The following is an 18,692-nucleotide window of genomic DNA, read 5'->3' on the forward strand; positions in this document are numbered from 1 at the left end:
CTCAATACATGAGCCACATTGAACTTTCTCAAACTCAATAAACTGAAACCCCAAATTTTATAAGAACATAAGACAGTAGCCCGTCCTCACGATGGCCAATTCAGGTCACTAGTACCTGGCCAAAAACCAAGGTGTAGCAATATTCCATGCTACCAATCCAGGGTAAGCAGTGGCTTCCCCTATGTCTTTCTCAATAACAGACTATGGATTTTCCTCCAGGAACTTGTCCAAATGCTATCCGCTATTACCACAATATCTGGCAATGCATTCCAGAGCTTAACTATTCTCTGAGTGAAAAAAATTTCCTCCTATTGGTTTTAAAAAGTATTTCCCTGTAATTTCATCGAGTGTCCCCTAGTCTTTGTAATTTTTGACGGAGTGAAAAATCGATCCACTTGTTCTACTCTACTTAGGATTTTGTAGATTTCAATCATATCTCCCCTCAGCCGTCTCTTTTCCAAGCTGAAGAGACCTAACCGTTTTAGTCTTTCCACATACAAGAGGAGTTCTATCCCCTTTATCATCTTGGTCACTCTTCTTTGAACCTTTTCTAGCGCCACTATATCCTCACTATATCCTCATTGAGATAAGAAGACCAGAATTGAACACAATACTCCAGATGAGGTCGCACCAAGGAGTGATATGGGGGCATTATAACATTCTTAGTCTTGTTAACAATCCCTTTTTTAATAATTCCTAGCATCCTGTTTGTTTTCTTGGCCGCCGGCGCACATTAGATGGAAGGTTCGGAAACTTCAACATATTACCTCACACTCACCTGGTACTGACAACTGGAGAAAAGCTCAAAATAAAAAGATATTCAAAAGTACTAGAAGTGTTCCTAAACTCAGATCTTACCTGCATGGACCAAATCAACGCCCTAGCCAAAATATTCTTCTTCCACCTCTGACAACTAAGAGCAATCAGTTCATCACTAAGCCAACCAAACTTTAGAACAATTGCACAAGTAGACCTCCTCCTCCTCTACCTGAACTACTGCAACTCCTCCAAAGCACAGCAGTCAAACTAATTTTCTGATGAAGCAAATTCGGCAGCGTCTCTCCTCTCCTGAAAAATCTATACTGACTTCCAATTTGAAAGAGGATACAATACAAGATAGCTTTCATGGCCCACAAGGCCATTTACAGCAACAACTCCACAGGACTGAGCTCAGAAATCACAACTGCACGCTCTTTTCTCACAGCCAGACCACAGCAATGTTTCAAACTAACGTCCTCTCCCCCATCCTGCAGTTGAAATTTGCGGTATAAAAGAAGCTGTATGGTATGGTATATGTCTTCTCAATACTTTAACATCCTCCCCAAGAGGCTATCTGGAGGACTGTTTCCAGGATTTTCTTTACAATCTCTATCTTTACTTTTGCTATTCCTGCCTCCAATCCTAACTCTGAGACAGTACTACTTATGAGCATTCAATAAGTTCCCCTCGCTTTGTCTGTCTCTAGCCACGTTCCTCGCGGAACAATGGAACCGTAGATCAGGACTCCACACTCGCTTCGTACCAAAGGTACGTCTTGCTTACACACTTTTGCAATGTCTCACAGAATGTCCCAACCACCAAGTCCAAAATTTCTTACCTTGGTCTGTGCACAGATTTTAAGCGGCTCTTATCGTCATCCATTTCTTATCTTCACTATAGGAACAATTCAAGACTTTCTTGTTCTCTAAGTTTCTCAGCTCTTAATATATCTATCATTTTGAATTATGTATTGTAGCTAGTCTTTTGTAAACCGCATTGAACTTTACGGTAACTGGAGGGCCGCCAAGTGAGCGGACTGCAGGGCATGATGGACCACTGGTCTGACCCAGCAGCGGCAATTCTTATGTTCTTAAATTCTTATGTTATGTTATGCCTGGTTATCAACTTCGGTGCCTATTATCCTCCTGCTGCTTCACCAAGTCCTCCTTTCAAACAGGTCTTGGGATATATGGTCATTCAATTGTGGGACCCTTGTCCACTACTGCAGGACTGTTTAACTCAATGGGACATGTCTTCCCATTACTCAGTGGCAATGATCCTTGTCAATGATGACGTCATCGCAGAGAAACAACAATCTCTCCCTGAATGAACTTAGGACAGACTCTGATGTGAAACTGCAAATAGTTTTATTTGACTCTCTTGCAAGAAAGGGTATCATACACACAGAGTAGGCACACAAAGCTGACTGCAGCTTTATATTATATAGTTTGTTCTCTCATCCTGGTCGCTCCTGTCTACGTGCCCATTGGTCAGGGTAGAGGTAGCTCACATCCTTAGACAACCTATCTATTTTTACTTAATGTACTTCCTTTTCCCCCACCCCTATTTACTTCTTCCACTACTCCTGTTCTTCCCCCCCTCTAGGCAACCCTAACCTTATTTACTTTTAGCCATATATGGTTTATCTACTTGTTCATGTCCTTCAGTTTGTTACTGTCTATTCTGGCAGAGCCTGTGTTCTGTAGTTTCTGAGACAGCAGGATCTCAAACAACTGCAAAGAATTTCTTATCTCCCTCTCCCTTCATTCCCAGGCAGCCTCAGGCAGCCTGTCAGTTCTTCTTCCCCCCTCCTCTCTCTTGCTGTTCCTGCATATATCTGCAACAACTGACACCACAGTATTACAAAAAGTATTATAAAGAGTTCCCTCCTCACATTTCTCACACCGGTGAGCCTCCTATGGATGTCTGAAAGCCTGCAATTAAACCCCTACAAGCAGTAGATGACCAAGCTAAAGGGATAGCCCCAAGCTTCAAGACTGTACCACAAGGGATTGATCTGTCAGCTGCAGACCGCGGTCTGCTTTTCTCCATGCAGGCAGAGCTGAACCCTCGAACTGGGGCGCTCTTAGCACCAAAACTGAAGAAAATATTTTTTTTAAAAACCCCAATATAAAGAAAAAAGGAAGAGCAGAACATAAACACTCCTTCAGGCTTGTGTGCAGAAGGAAAAAACTACAGATGGCAGCAGGGCCCTCTGTGAAGTAGGAAGGTAAAGAAAAAAGCCAGAGTAGATTCTTTCTGTAAGGCTCGTGGCTAAGGGGAAATTATCCACTTGTCCAGAATGACACCTAAACATAATATAGAAATCAAAGGAAGTAAACCAATGTATGCACGATTAAAAAATGCTGATTGCAAACTAAAATATTTCTGTCAACAAAATGTATTTAGGAGCAGTTAAAAAAAAAAAAAGCAATTATTTGCTCCATGTGCAACTTTAGCTTGTTGCAGGAAGAAAGTGTGGGGCAAGCACATGGGATCTCTTAAGGAATGGATGGAAGGGCAGACTGGATGGGCCATTTGGACTTTATCTGCTGCCATGTTTAAAATTGTTAACTTTTTTTGTTTTTTTTTAGAGAACAGTGAGACATCAGAGGATGATTCATTTAGATAAGCAAAATGTATTTTCTGTAAGTGGCCTTTATCAATCACTTACATAAACACAAACTATTTAGTTAAAAAAATCAACAAAAACCCCCCCAGAAAATATTGATAACAAAATTGTGCCTTTGAATAGCACATGCATCAAACACATGTTGTGCCTGACCAAAACGATACTGTATTTAGTTCCATAAATTTAAAAAGCACAGCAGCAATGAGTAATGTTCATATAAAGGTTCATTCTTTTAGAGATGAATTGTTTTCTCTTAGAGAATCTGCAGTGTTTTTATTGTAGTGTGTAACAGCAGATCTTCCAAAGTCAACTTCCTAAGCTGCATATTTTCTTCACATTATTGCCCCAGTACCAAATGGTCAAAGTACATGCCCTTTGTTTCTGGGAATAGTGTGCTCTGCTCCTCTGAATACACATAGGATGTGTGATGTTGAAAAGAAAACACCATCAGAAGAATATTCTGTCTTCTAAAGAGGTGATGGGAATTTCACTCCATTTCCTGGAATGTCCAATTCATTCTGTTCCAATTTAATTTCAGTATATTATCCATTTCTGTTTTATGTTCTGAGGAGCAGAATCATGTCTTGATGTATAGACAGGGCAGTAATTCAAAACATAAAAATTGAGGGAGAAGTTGGTATGATGGTGGTTACTTGAAGGCTGCAAATTCTCCTGTGAAGGAATATAATGGAATTTGGTTAAAAAACAAATCACACACAATAATTGAAGCCAAAGACAAACTTAAGTCTCAACATTAATACAGTAGAATCTCAGTTATCCGGAACACATAGGAATTGGTGGATGCCAGATAGCTGTAGTTTCTGGTTATTTGAGAATTACTGTAAAAAATAGTTTCGTTTCCCTTCCCACCTCACTCTATCATCCCCCCACCCCATCTAGTAGGGTCCAGCATCTGTTCTTCCCTTCATTCTGGGTCACTTTCCCCCCCCTTTCCCTCCACTCCCTCCCTCCCTTACCCAAAGCAGCAGAGCTGGTCCTGACAACCCCCTCCCTCCATTCCCGAAGCAGCAGCACTGGTTCTGACAACCCCCTCCCTTCATTCCCAAAGCAGCAGCTCTGGTCCTGACAACTCCCCCTTTCTCCCTCCCTTACCCAAAGCTGTAGTGGTAGCCAGCAAACAGAGGAAGTGAGGGTAAACAGTCAGCTTCTGGCCAGGCCCTCTGCTGTGTCAGAAGTGATGTGGCAGAGGAAAGGCCCTGCTGAGACTGGCCAGAAATTGCATATTTACCAGTGCTTCTTCTGCTCACCAGCTGACACTACAGCTTCGGGTGAGTGAGTGAGGAAGGGAGGTAAGGGGAGTTGTCAGGACTGGCTCTGCTGCTTTGGGAACGGAGGGAGGGGGGGTTGTCAGCACTGGCTGCCTGCTGCTTCAGGAACAGAGGGAGGGAGATTTGTGTCTGCTGCAATGCCTCGGGAGTTAGAGGGAGGGAGGGAGATTTGTGGCTGCTGCTGATGCCTCTGGGATTGGAGAAAGGGAGGGGTATTGTTGGGTCAGGACTGAGAGTGCTACTTTGGACGTTGTCTAAGGAGAGTAGGAGACAATTTTTTTTAACGACAATTTTTTTTACTGGTTGGTTGAGAGTGCTAGTTGTTTGAATATTGGTTGACTGAGCTTCTACTGTAATAATAGTCAACACATCACCAGAAGCAATGAAATTGATTCAGGGACAGATTTATTTTATTAAGACATCAGCAAAGATTATAGGTTTAATGCTAGAAAATTATTTCTTCTAATTTTTAGATAAATAGTCTGTGTAAGGACTTTTTTTTTTTTACTCTTAAGGAGCTCAGAGCTATTAGAGCCTATTTTGATGAAAAAAGCTTTACAGTTTCGATTCAGCAATTAATTATACCACAATTAGATTATTATAATGCTGTTTACACTAAAAATTGTAAGATGCTGCAATTACTGCAAAACATGTTTGTCAGACATAAATTTAAGCTTGCCAAATTTTCCCATATTACTCCTCTATTTTTTCCTAACACCAATTGCCAGTTCGTGTCCACAAAGATTTTAAATTATGTTTTTTGTATATATAATTTGTATGGTCTTAGCCACTTGCTTTCTTTAAATTCAAAATTATTTTTATTTAAATTTCCTTCTTTTAAATATGTTGGGATGAAAAATATTTTAAATACTTCTTTTCCCTTTCAGGCAGTTCAGGGTTTGAATGGTTTACCACTTGATTGCCTTGAGAACTCGTGGCAACCATTTTTACTACTGGGATGACACAGATAAGAGTGTGAAGGATCACTCTTGCAACAGTTCACTGCTGGACCACAAGGGCAGTAAGGTAGGCATGTGCTGGTACCAGGAGGAGGGGAGCTGGGTGAGCCAGCACACAGGACACCTTAGGGAAGGGAGGAATTGATAACTCCTGCTCCAGTTCCCCGCACCACTGGACCACCAGGCAGTATGGTAGGCCTGGGGAGAGCCCCACAGTGGGTGCAGGAGGGGGTAGCTGGGTGGGGCTTTAATATATACAGAGAACCCCATTTTTTGGCCCAAATATCTGTTTATATTGAAGTATATATGGGTACATATTACTATTAAAAAACATTTAATTATCTAAAGCTATATTGATAATATTGACATTTTAGTGTTATTACCTATCAATTTTGGTGTTTTAAAAATGTTTGACCTAAACAAGAATATGAAGAACAACTTGCCAAAGAGGCAAAAACTCATTGTAACAATTTTTTTTAGGTACATCAAAAGCAGAAAACCTGTGAGGGAATCTGTAGGACCATTGGATAATGAAGAAGTAAAACATGCATTTAGGGAGGATAAGGCCATAGTGGAGAGACTGAATGAATTCTTTGTTTCAGTCTTTAGGAAGAAGTTGTAAGAAATCTTCCAGAACCAGAAATGGTATTCAAGGGTGATGAGGCGGAGGAATTGAAAGAAATCTTGGTGAACCTGGAAGATGAACTAAGTCAAATCAAGTTAAAAAGTGATAAATCACCTGGACCAGATGGTATACATCCCAGTATACTGAAAGAACCCAAATATGAAATTTCTGATCTGTTGTTAGTAATCTGCAACCTGTTACTAAAATCGTCTGTAGTACCTGAAGATTGGAGGGTGGCCAATGTTACGCTGATTTTTAAAAATGGTTCCAGGGGAGATCCAGGGAATTACAGACCAGTAAGCCTGACCTCAGTACCGGGCAAAATGGTGGAAACAATTATAAAAAATAAAATTGTGGAACATGTAGACAAACATGTAGACAAACATGATTCTTCACTCAGAGGGTGGTGGACACCTGGAACGCGCTTCCCGGAGAGGTGATAGGACAGAGTACAATTCTGGGGTTCAAAAAGGGACTGGATGACTTCCTGGAAGCGAAAGGGATAACAGGGTACAGATAGAGATTTACCTTACAGGACATTGAGTGAACAGGGTATGGGTATTTTAAGTTAGGTAGGGAACACTTTCAGGTCATGGACCTGGGGGGCCGCCGCGGGAGCGGACTGCCGGGCACGATGGACCCCTGGTCTGACCCGGCAGAGGCAACGCTTATGTTCTTATGTTCTTATGAGACAGAGTCAGTATGGGTTCAGACGAAAATGTCTTGCAAACAATTTGCTTGACTTCTTTGAAGGTGTGAATTAATATGATGATAAAGGCGAGCTGGTCATTTCCAGAAAGATTTTGATAAAAGTTCCTCATGAGAGGCTCCTGAGAAAATTAGAGTCATGGGATAGGAGGCAATGTTCAATTGTAAATTAAGAATTGGTTATTGGACAGAAAACAAAAAGAGTAGGGTTAAGTGGCCATTTTTCTCAATGGAGGAGGGTAAATAGTGGTGTGCCGCAGGGATCTGTACTGGGACCGGTGCTTATTTATAAATGATCTGGAAATTGGAACAATGAGTGAAGTGATTAAATTTGCAGATGACACTAAACTGTTCAAAGTTGTTAAAACCAAATCTTGCCGGTTGGGCTCTTGCTACCTGTTCTAAATTCCCTCTCTTATTATCTCCGGTGGAGCTACCCTCCTTGCCAGTTCAAAAACTTTTCTGTATTCAGGTCCCCAAAATTCAAAAAGGCCTAAGTCTAGCTTCTTTGTGGCATAAGCTAGGAACCATGCACAAACACCATATGTGATATGCCAGCCTCATGTGGCAGGTTAGCCTGTACACTCAGGAAAGTTTGAGACCAAACAATAGTTCATAAGAGCAAAATACTTTTTATTCTTTGAGTTTGCCTCACACTTTACATACAGTTAGCTTGGCTTACCTCAGCCAAGCAGTACAGGCATCAGTCCTTTTCCCACAGCTCTGCCCTCAGCTGATGTCTAGGGAAAAATCAGTTCACCTTTCTTGCTCAGGAATATATTCTCCTCCTGCCTGAGAACTTCCCCTGTGATTCAGCAAGACTGCTGAATCCAGTGCACCTTGGGAGCTATAGTTTATGCACCACTGAGCCAGTGCCCTCTGCTACAATGACATCATTACTGAGGGAGAATCAATGACTTTTACATATCCTTCCCCTTAACTCAAACCTAATGGGTTGAGCACCTACTTCTACTTGGGGATTCTCTTGAAAAGGCTGAGGGGTACTTACTCTACAGGCATCCCATCTTTCCATCCATCCAGGGAATCTCAGAGACTGTCCCTGGACTCTCATCACACACACACCAACTTTCACCCTACATTCCATATGCATTCTTATGTGAGCGGGGCACAGTAAGCACTGCAAGGCCATTGGGCTCAGTCACACCAATGGTCTTGCATTTTGGACCCTGGATTGTCCATGCTGTTCCTAGAAATTGCCTCCTTAGTCACCAGGCCTTCCCAGGCTCTTCACTGTCTTTGATGCAGACTCAGATGTCTGATCTCCAGTCATCCCTGCCTATACCATTGTGGCTCCTGCTGAGCCCATTTCTTCTTTATTCCAGAGTCCAGAGTAGTCATCGGGCTACTGGTCATCACCTTCTGGTTTCCCTCTCCCACTGGAGAGTCTTAGGTCAACGCCTCCTTCAGCTTCTGCTGTATTTGACCTTTGGCTACTTTACTGCTTGTATCTATAGAATTGAATTTACCTCCTATAACCAAATTAGAGTCCTTTACTGATTTAATTTTAACCTTCTCACAGCTCTTTTTCTCAGAGTTCACAGGTTTTGCTTTCCTCAAAGTGGGTCTAGTATGTTTTATTCTTGCCCCAGATTTGGGTTCCAATCCCCTCCTTGGACTCACTCCATTTTCTCCCAAGATATTCATTCTATTTAGGGGGACTTCACTAACCTCCATCTAGGGGTTTTGTCAGGTCCTATAGATGGAGACTCCATCCCATATGTGGTAATTTTACTGGCATCTGGGTTCTTAGGCATAGGGTAGAATTGGATTGTAAACCCCAGTAGATAGCCACCTCTGGAGAACCCCACTGTGGTATTCTTTACCCTTACCCCATCGCCAGACATGCATGCCTGTCTTCACTCCTTCCAGAATTCTGTAGAGGTTATTAGGCCCCTCCCTTCAGGGTCACCCTGGGTACTCTCTTCACAGGTAGTCTCTCTCTCAACCCCATAAGGGCATCAGAAGCCACTTCCCTGGACCTTCCCTGGCTGATTCTTCTTCTATTTGATGGATCTGTCTCGTTCTTAGCTGCTCCTGAATGGCTTGCAGCTTCACATCTAATCTTCCCACTTGCTTCTAGTGCTCCTGCATCACAGTAATCTCAGTAGCAAGCGGAACCTGGGTCGCCCATAGCTTCTGGGACTGAACTCAACCACAGGTGACCCTTGAGGGGAGGAATGTTGGCCTAGTGCCTAACTCTCAGTAAGCCTGATTCTAAGAGAGAGGTTGTAGAGGCTCAGCATTTTCACAGCAACCTGTGAACTACATATATCATTTGCATTTCATTACTTGTTAAGACTCAAACACTAAATAAAGCATACAAATCTTAAGGCTCTCTAAACCAGTCTAACATACCCAGTACCTTAATAGGATTTAATTAAGCAGTTCAATAATAAGATGCAGCAAGAGAAGAGCTATCCAGTCTTTTGCACCAATTGTCACATGTATGATTATCTCCCAGTTGGAGAGACATTATATGTATGTGTTCGCTGCAAAGAGCTTCTGGCTTTCAGAGAACAAGTCCATTCCCTTGAAGCTAGAGTTGCAGACTTGGAAGAGCGAGGGAGCAAGAGATGTACATAGAGGAGACCTACAGGGATGTTATAGAGAAGTCCCACTTCCAGTCTGGCAATCCCTATGCTGCCTTGGAGGAGGGAGGTCTCCTAAAAGGAGAACATCACCTTGGTGATACAGGAAATAATCCTGTAGCCAGGCCTGCCCAAGAGATGCAGATGCAATATCCTCTTGCACTGAGGATCTATCTCCAGGGGCTTCAGCCCAGAAGGGAGAAGTTAGAACAGCCATTGAAATGGGAGATTCAATCATTAGCCATGTAGATAGCTGGACGGCTAGTGGGTATGAGGATCACATGGTCACTTGCCTGTCTGGTGCGAAGGTGGCAGACCTCATGCGTCACTTAGATAAGCTATTAGAAAGTGCTAGAGAGGAGCCGGCTGTCTAGGTACATGTGGGTATAATAACACAGAAAAATATGGAAGGGAGGTTCTGGAAGCCAAATTTAGGGTCTTAGGTAGAAAGCTGAATTCCAGATTCTCCAGGGTAGCATTTTCAGAAATGTTCCTCGTTCCACATGCAGGACCCAAGAGGCAGGCAAAGCTCCAAAGTTTCATGTGTGGTTGAGACAATGGTGAAAGGTTGAGGGATTCAGATTTGTTAAGACCTGGGCTACCTTCTGTGAAAGGGGGAGCCTATTCCAAAAGGATAGACTCCATCTTAACTAGAAAAGAAATAGAGCAGCTTTTAAACTAAGATGGAGAGAAAAGCCAACTGTCACCCAGGAGCAAATAGTTCAGTGTGGAGTATCCTTGAAGGATACTGTTGAATGAGAACATTTAGGGAGTCCCAACAGAGAGGTTTCAAAAATGGTGAAAGAAAGTCAAGAGTGCTTAAGAGGGGAGCAGAGTAAAGAGGTGAAGTTATTCCCGTCATCTTCTCAGCAGGCTGTAGATACAAGGAAAAAACACAATTTGAAGTGCCTGTATACAAATGCTAGAAGTGCTGTGAACAAGGCTGCCCTGTGAACTTCAATAAGATAAGTTGCTCTGCATTTCATATTCTGCTCTTTTCACTAGTTTTCAGCATTACATCTGCTTAATTTCTCTTCTCATCCCTGTTTCTTACTAAAAAAAAAAAAAAAAAAAGCACAAAAAATAAACCCTTCTCTTTCCTCTGTTAAATCTTATTTCCTCTTCCTCTTCATAGGAAAAAGGGTAAGACTTTGTTAACTCTAATTAAATCCTGGTGCCCGTGGCTCAGGGTAACTAAAGTAGGGAAAATCCTGTTATAAATCCTGTGTTTTAGGGTAGCACTGATAGAACCTGCATTTTTGTTTAAAATACTGTGTTTTAGGTGGTATAGAGCCTATATTTCTGTCTTACTAGTATTCAGCCATTGTTTTCTGCTGATTAGGTGGAGAAGGGAGGGGCTCTGTTTTACTTCTAAGGTTAACTGCATTATCTTTGGGACAGTGCTGTGAACAAGGCTGACCTGTGAACTTCAATAAGATAAGTTGCTCTGCATTTCATATTCTGCTCTTTTCACTGGTTTTCAGCATTATATCTGCTTAATTTCTCTTCTCATCCCTGTTTCTTACTAAAAAAAAAAAAAAAAAGCACAAAAAAATAAACCTTTCTCTTTCCTCTGTTAAATCTTATTTCCTCTTTCCCTTTCCCTTCATAGGAATAAGGGTAAGACTTATAGTCCCACCAACCCCAGGGACCACTATTCATAAATTGAGACCCAAATAATCAGGACTACTCAAATCAAATCACTTCACAACCAATCAAGATGACCTTTATTCTATGCAATCACTGTGGTGCTTTAATTCCAAGACATACTATTTGGAGGCTTAAGGCTTGCCCCATCTGTCTTCAACTTGCTAGTATTAAGGAGGAGCTCTGCAAACTTAAACAGGAATTGAATACAATTAAAGCAGCTTTCATCACTCCACAAAATCATACCAACTTACCACCTCAACCTCAAAGAATAAAACAGCCCAGGAATAAATGGGTGACAGTAGGCTCAGGAAGACTGCGACATGTAACACAGAAACATCCACCTTCACAAATATTACCTCTACAGAATTCCTTTGCTCCACTAGTGCACTGCGATACTCAAGAAAACAGAAGGGAGGTGGGACTGGAACCAATGAAGGTAATTCAAGAGAACAAGCGCACCCTAAGCACAAATAAAAAAGCCATAAACAGAAAGCACAGTTACTTACCGTAACAGGTGTTATCCAGGGACAGCAGGCAGATATTCTTGACTGATGGGTGACGGCACCGACGGAGCCCCGGTACGGACACTTTTAGAGTGATTGCACTCTAAGAACTTGGAAAGTTCTAGAGACCGCACCGCGCATGCGCGAGTGCCTTCCCGCCCGACCCCGACGCGCGGTCCCTCAGTTAAGATAAGCCAGCTAAGAAGCCAACCCGGGGAGGTGGGTGGGATGCAAGAATATCTGCCTGCTGTCCCTGGATAACACCTGTTACGGTAAGTAACTGTGCTTTATCCCAGGACAAGCAGGCAGCATATTCTTGACTGATGGGTGACCTCCAAGCTAACGAAAAGAGGGATGGAGGGAAGGTTGGCCATTAGGAAAACAAATTTTGCAAAACAGATTGGCCGAAATGTCCATCCCGTCTGGAGAAAGCATCCAGACAATAATGAGATGTAAAAGTATGGACTGAGGACCACGTAGCAGCTTTGCAGATTTCCTCAATAGGCGTGGAACGGAGGAAAGCTACAGATGCTGCCATAGCTCTAACTCTATGGGCCATGACAGAACCTTCCAGTGTCAGTCCCGACTGAGCATAGCAGAATGAAATGCAAGCCGCAAGCCAATTAGATAGCGTACGCTTAGAAACAGGACGTCCCAATTTATTCGGATCAAAGGACAGAAAAAGTTGGGGAGATGATCTGTGGGGCTTAGTACGGTCTAAATAGTAAGCTAAAGCCCGCTTACAGTCCAAAGTATGAAGAGCCTGTTCTCCGGCATGGGAGTGAGGTTTGGGAAAAAAAACAGGCAGAACAATAGATTGGTTGAGATGGAACTCAGAGACAACCTTAGGGAGAAACTTTGGATGTGTACGTAGAACCACCTTGTCATGATGAAAGACTGTGAAAGGTGGGTCAGAAACTAGTGCATGGAGCTCACTGACCCTCCTGGCAGAGGTGAGAGCAATAAGAAAAAGTACCTTCCAAGTGAGAAATTTGAAAGAGGCAGTAGCCAAGGGTTCAAATGGAGGCTTCATCAAGGTGGAGAGAACCACGTTCAGATCCCAGATCACAGGAGGTGCTCTGAGAGGTGGTTTCATATTGAAAAGACCTCGCATGAATCTGGAGACTAGGGGATGAGCTGAAAGGAGTTTCCCCTGGACCGGCTCATGAAAGGCCGTAATGGCACTGAGATGGACTCTGACGGAAGTAGATTTAAGACCAGAGTTAGACAGAGACAGCAGATAATCCAAAAGAGTCTCCACTGCAAGAGACTTGGGGTCATGATGATGAAGGAGACACCAAGAAGAAAACCTCGTCCACTTTTGATGGTAACATTGTAGAGTGGCTGGCTTCCTGGAGGCGTCCAGAATGGAGCGAACAGGCTGAGATAGAATAAGATCAGTTGAAGTCAGCCCGAGAGATACCAAGCTGTCAGGTGTAGGGACTGCAGGTTGGGATGGAGAAGGGTTTCCTGATTCTGTGTAAGCAGAGAGGGAAACAGTGGAAGTAGAAATGGATCCCTGGAACTGAGTTGAAGTAGAAGGGAGAACCAATGCTGCCTGGCCCACCGTGGAGCAATCAGGATCATGGTGGCCCGTTCCCTCTTTAGTTTGAACAAGGTCCGAAGCATGAGAGGTAGAGGAGGGAAAGCATAGAGGAACAGATTGGACCAATCCAGAAGAAAAGCATCCGCTGCTAGACGGTGGGGAGAGTAAAGTCTGGAGCAGAATTGGGGCAACTGATGATTGTGAGGAGCTGCAAAGAGGTCCACTTGAGGAGTGCCCCATTGAGCAAAGATGGACTGTAGAGTCGATGGGTCGAGAGTCCATTCGTGGGGTTGGAGAACTCTGCTGAGCTTGTCCGCTAAGTAATTCTGTTCTCCTTGAATATAAATCGCCTTCAGGAATAAGCGGCGAGTGGTTGCCCAGGACCAGATTCTCTGAGCTTCCTGGCATAAGAGGCGAGAGCCTGTTCCACCCTGTTTGTTGATGTAGTACATGGCTACCTGGTTGTCTGTGCAGAGTAGAAGGACTTGAGGAAACAGAAGGTGTTGGAAGGCCTTGAGGGCATAGAACATTGCCCTGAGTTCTAGGAAATTGATGTGATGCTTCTTTTCCTGAGGAGTCCAAACGCCTTGAGTTTGATACTCGTTCAAATGGGCTCCCCATGCATAAGGGGAGGCGTCGGTGGTGATGACCAGTTGATGAGGAGGCAGATGGAACAGAAGGCCCCTGGAGAGATTTGAGGATGTCAACCACCATTGTAGAGACTGACGAAGAGACGATGTCACAGATATGTGTCGTGAGCAAGAGTCTGTCGCCTGAGACCACTGTAGAGCCAGGGTCCATTGAGGAGTGCGCAGGTGAAGACGAGCCAGAGGTGTGACATGAACTGTGGAGGCCATGTGACCCAAGAGAATCATCATCTGCTTTGCAGAAATGGAGTGCTGGGGCAGTACCTGCTGACAGAGCGATTGGAGGTTGTGAAGACGGTTGTCCGGCAAGAAGGCTCTCATCTGGACAGTGTCCAGCACCGCTCCAATGAATTGAAGTCTCTGTGTAGGAAGAAGGTGAGACTTGGGTACATTGATTTCGAACCCTAGAAGTTGTAGAAAAAAGATGGTCTGGCCAGAAGAACAGCTTGAGATGAAATGGCCTTGATCAACCAGTCGTCCAGGTAGGGAAAAACCTGAAGGTGGTGGGAGCGCAGGAACGCTGCCACCACCACCAGACATTTTGTGAACACTCTTGGAGAGGAGGCAAGACCGAAGGGGAGCACTCTGTATTGGTAATGACAGTGATTGATCATGAAGCGAAGGTACTGTCTGGAGGCCGGGTTGATTGGAATGTGAGTGTAGGCCTCTTTGAGATCGAGAGAGCATAGCCAGTCGTTGTGATCGAGGAGAGGATAAAGTGTTGCTAAAGATAGCATCTTGAATTTTTCTTTGACCAAGCATTTGTTGAGGTCTCGCAGATCTAGAATTGGTCTGAGGTCCCCTGTTTTTTTGGGAACTAGAAAATAACGGGAGTAGAATCCCTGCCCCCTTTGATCTAGAGGAACTTCCTCTATGGCGTTCAGAAGGAGGAGGGATTGAACCTCCTGACGAAGAAGGGCAGATTGAGGAGTGTGCAAAGCAGACTCTTTTGGTAGACTTTGGCCTGGAAGGGTGTGAAAGTTGAGAGAGTAGCCGTGGCGGATGATGTTGAGGACCCATTGGTCCGAAGTGATAACTTCCCACCGGCTGAGAAAGAAAGAGAGTCGTCCTCCTATCGGTTGAGGGAGGAGAGGAGATGTGTGAACGCTGGCTATGCCCTCGAGGACTAAGTCAAAAGGGCTGAGTCGATTTTTGCTGAGGAGGCTGCTTGGCTGGTTGTTGCTGCTGAGGTCTAGGCGTTTGCCTCTGTTGTTGACGCTGCCTCCGAGGTTGCTGAGTGGACGGCTGCAAGGGGCGAGCCACAAAACACCGCTGATAGGCCGATTGCTGTCTAAATGGCCGTGGAGGTGGGGGTTTCTTCTTGGTCTTAAGAAGGGTATCCCAGCGGGTTTCATGAGCCGAGAGCTTCTGAGTCGTCGAGTCCATAGATTCTCCGAACAGCTCATCCCCTAAACATGGGGCATTAGCCAACCGGTCTTGATGATTAACATCAAGCTCGGAGACTCTGAGCCAGGCCAAACGTCGCATGGCTACAGACATGGCTGTTGCTCTAGAGGTAAGCTCAAAGGTGTCATATATAGACCTTACCATGAATTTTCTGAGCTGGAAGAGAGACGAGGAGCATTGATGGAAAGCCTCACGATTCCCCACAGGAAGGTACTGCTCAAAGGAAGCCATGGTGGTAAGGAGATGCTTTAAGTAAAAAGAAAAATGAAAAGCATAGTTACCAGAACGATTAGCAAGCATCGCATTCTGGTAAAGTCGCTTACCAAATTTGTCCATGGCTTTTCCCTCTCTGCCAGGAGGAACAGAGGCATAGACACTAGCTCCTAAGGACTTCTTGAGGGTGGATTCTACAAGGAGAGACTCATGAGGGAGCTGTGGTTTATTGAACCCAGGAATAGGGATCACTTTATATAGGGAATCCAATTTGCGGGGAGCTCCCGGGACAGTAAGAGGAGTCTCTAAATTTTGGTAAAAAGTCTCCCTCAGGATGTCATGTAAAGGGAGTTTCAAGAATTCCTTTGGAGGTTGGTCAAAATCAAGAGCGTCTAGAAAAGCTTTGGACTTTTTAGACTCAGCCTCCAAAGGAATGGAAAGAGATTCACACATATCTCTTAAAAAAGAAGAGAAAGAGGTGGAATCAGGTTTGGAGGAAGTATCCTGAAGAACAGGCTCGTCCTCCTCTGACGAACACTCCCCTTCTGACAGAAAAGGTTCTTCAGAGTCGCCCCACAGATCAGGGTCTCGAATATGGGGACCACGGTCCCGAGACTCCGGGGTGGATGGTTCCCGGTGTCGGGACTTCTGTACCGACTTACCCGACCTCATCGACGCGGTACCGGGTGATGTTATCGGTTGCACCGGAGCCGAAGTCTGTACCGATTGGTGATGAGACCTGGGCTCCGGTGCAAGGACAGGCATCGATGCCGATGAGGCCAAGTGTACCGGTACCGAAGGAGTGGATGGTGACAATACAGACTGTTCCACAATCGGTACCGGTTGCTCAGTGGGGACCGACACCGGAGGGCTCGGTGTCAGGAGAGCTGGAAGGAGTTGTTTGAGCTGTTCCTTCAGCTGCACCTGTAAGATGGCCGCAATGCGATCATCGAGGGAGGGTACCGGTACCGCTTTTTTCTTCTGCGGTACCTGCGGTGCCGCTCTACGCCCCGGAGATGAGGAGCCCGATGTCGAGGGACTCACCTCAATAGGGGCGGAGCGCTTCCGCTGGTGCCTCACGGTCGGCAGGATTGGACTCTCTGCAATGGAGACCGGAGGACGTTCCAGCGGGGAAGGCTTCTTAGCCGGCTTACCTGCATGCTGCGACGCCGACGCGGTATCGCGTGGCGTCGATGAGGTGGGTGCCGACGAAACAGGTACCGAGACCGGCGCCGAAGATGTGGGGTCGGACATGTCGGTGCCGAAAAGCAGTCTCTGCTGTATTTCTCGATTTTTGAGAGTCCGCTTTTTCAAAGTGGCACAGCGGGTGCAGGTAGAGGCCTGATGTTCCGGACCCAGACACTGAAGGCACCAGTTGTGTGGGTCTGTCAGGGAAATAGGCCGTGCACACCGCTGGCACTTCTTGAACCCGGGCTGAGGGGGCATGAACGGAAAAACGGCTTCTGCCAAATCGAAGGCCGAGGCCTCGATGATGGCAGTAGGCCCCGCCGGGGCAAATCAAGAAAACTTGAAAAAAATAAGAGATTTTTTTTTTTTTTTTTACAAAAGAAAGAAAAAAGGAAGGGCAAAAAAACCCGAAAAAGTTTACGCGAGCGGGAAGGCGAATGAAAAAATTTTTCAACAGCCGTTGAAAATGCGACTTCTTAGCTCCGCGGAAACTAAGAAACTGAGGGACCGCGCGTCGGGGTCGGGCGGGAAGGCACTCGCGCATGCGCGGTGCGGTCTCTAGAACTTTCCAAGTTCTTAGAGTACAATCACTCTAAAAGTGTTCGTACCGGGGCTCCGTCGGTGCCGTCACCCATCAGTCAAGAATATGCTGCCTGCTTGTCCTGGGATAAAACTATTACTGTTGGGGGATTCCATCATCAGAGGCATTAACCTTGGAACACAGGGCGAGGAGACCAAAATAGTGAAATGTCTTCCAGGATCCTCAGCTACCAGGAGTTCCAGGCACATACTGACTATAATTAAGGAAGAAACTAAGGATTTTAACACTGATGTTATTATCCATCTGGGAACAAATGACCTGGCCAACTCCACACTTGCAGCACAAAAAGCTTTTCGGGAGCTTGGTGAGGGCGTGAAACCTTTTGTAAAGACTTTAGCTTTTTCTGAAATACTGCCTGCATATGGAAAGGGAGAGCAAAGAGTGAAAAACACAGAAGACTTTAATAGATGGCTCAAAGCCTGGTGTCATCAAGAAGGCTTCAGGTACATAGGAGGATGGGGAAATACATGGAAGGACAAGAAGCTAAATTGCACTGATGGGCTACATATTACTACAGCAGGAAAAATAAACCTTGCAGATAAATTTAGACAATATTTTTCTAGGCATTTAAACTAGAAGGTGGGGGTGGTGTATGTACGAAGGACAATTATAGAGACCACCCCCGGCAAAAGAAAAGATGTGATAGTAGTAAAGACTGCAACATAAGCAATATCAGCAACTCATTTCTTAGTATTGCAACGGAAAGTGAAACGACACAAAAATCCATACGGACAAGGAGATTATCGTTGAAAAATAGCTGGAAAGCGATGACCACAAATGCTCACAGTCTAAGCAACAAAGTTCATGATCTGCAAGCCCTGATGTTAGAGGCAGATCTAGATATTGTCGCTATCACAGAGACATAGTTCAGTGAATCACATGGATGGGATGCAAACATACCGGGATATAATCTTTTTAGGAAGGACAGAGATGGTCATAAAGGTGGAGAAGTAGCTCTCTATGTAAAGATCAATATCCAAGCGACCGAAATGCAAGGGACCTGGGGAGAGGAAGAAGCGATATGGATTGCTCTGAAAAGAGAAGATGGAACTTCTATCTACGTGGGTGTAGTCTACAGACCTCCGACTCAATCGCAGCAAATTGATAAGGATCTGATTGTGGATATCCAAAAGTTTGGAAGGAAAGAGGAGGTTCTGCTGTTGGGAGATTTCAACCTGCCGGATACGGACTGGAATGTTCCATCTGCGGAATCGGAAAGAAGTAGGGAGATAGTGGATGCCTTTCAAGAGGCTCTGCTCAGACAAATGGTGACGGAACCCACAAGGGAAAAAGCGATATTGGATCTGGCTCTCACAAATGGAGAGAGTATCTCTAATGTTCGAGTGTGTGCTCACC

The 18,692-nt window shown here is 44.7% G+C and overlaps 1 protein-coding gene across 5 annotated transcripts in view; it reads right to left on the reverse strand.

The window, feature by feature from the left end:
* Nucleotides 1-2,109: 2,109 nt before the first annotated feature.
* Nucleotides 2,110-18,692, reverse strand: part of BRAF (B-Raf proto-oncogene, serine/threonine kinase) — a 1,024,017-nt gene continuing 1,007,434 nt past the window's right edge. For all 5 annotated transcript variants that reach the window (XM_033958817.1, XM_033958818.1, XM_033958821.1 and 2 more), the window contains one exon: nucleotides 2,110-4,063. In XM_033958817.1, coding sequence (XP_033814708.1) covers nucleotides 4,041-4,063 — 23 coding nt within the window. In that variant the 3' untranslated portion in view covers nucleotides 2,110-4,040. The remainder of the gene's footprint in view (nucleotides 4,064-18,692) is intronic.

This window comes from Geotrypetes seraphini, chromosome 9 (genome assembly GCF_902459505.1).
Source record: "Geotrypetes seraphini chromosome 9, aGeoSer1.1, whole genome shotgun sequence".
Taxonomy (NCBI): Eukaryota; Metazoa; Chordata; class Amphibia; order Gymnophiona; family Dermophiidae; genus Geotrypetes; species Geotrypetes seraphini.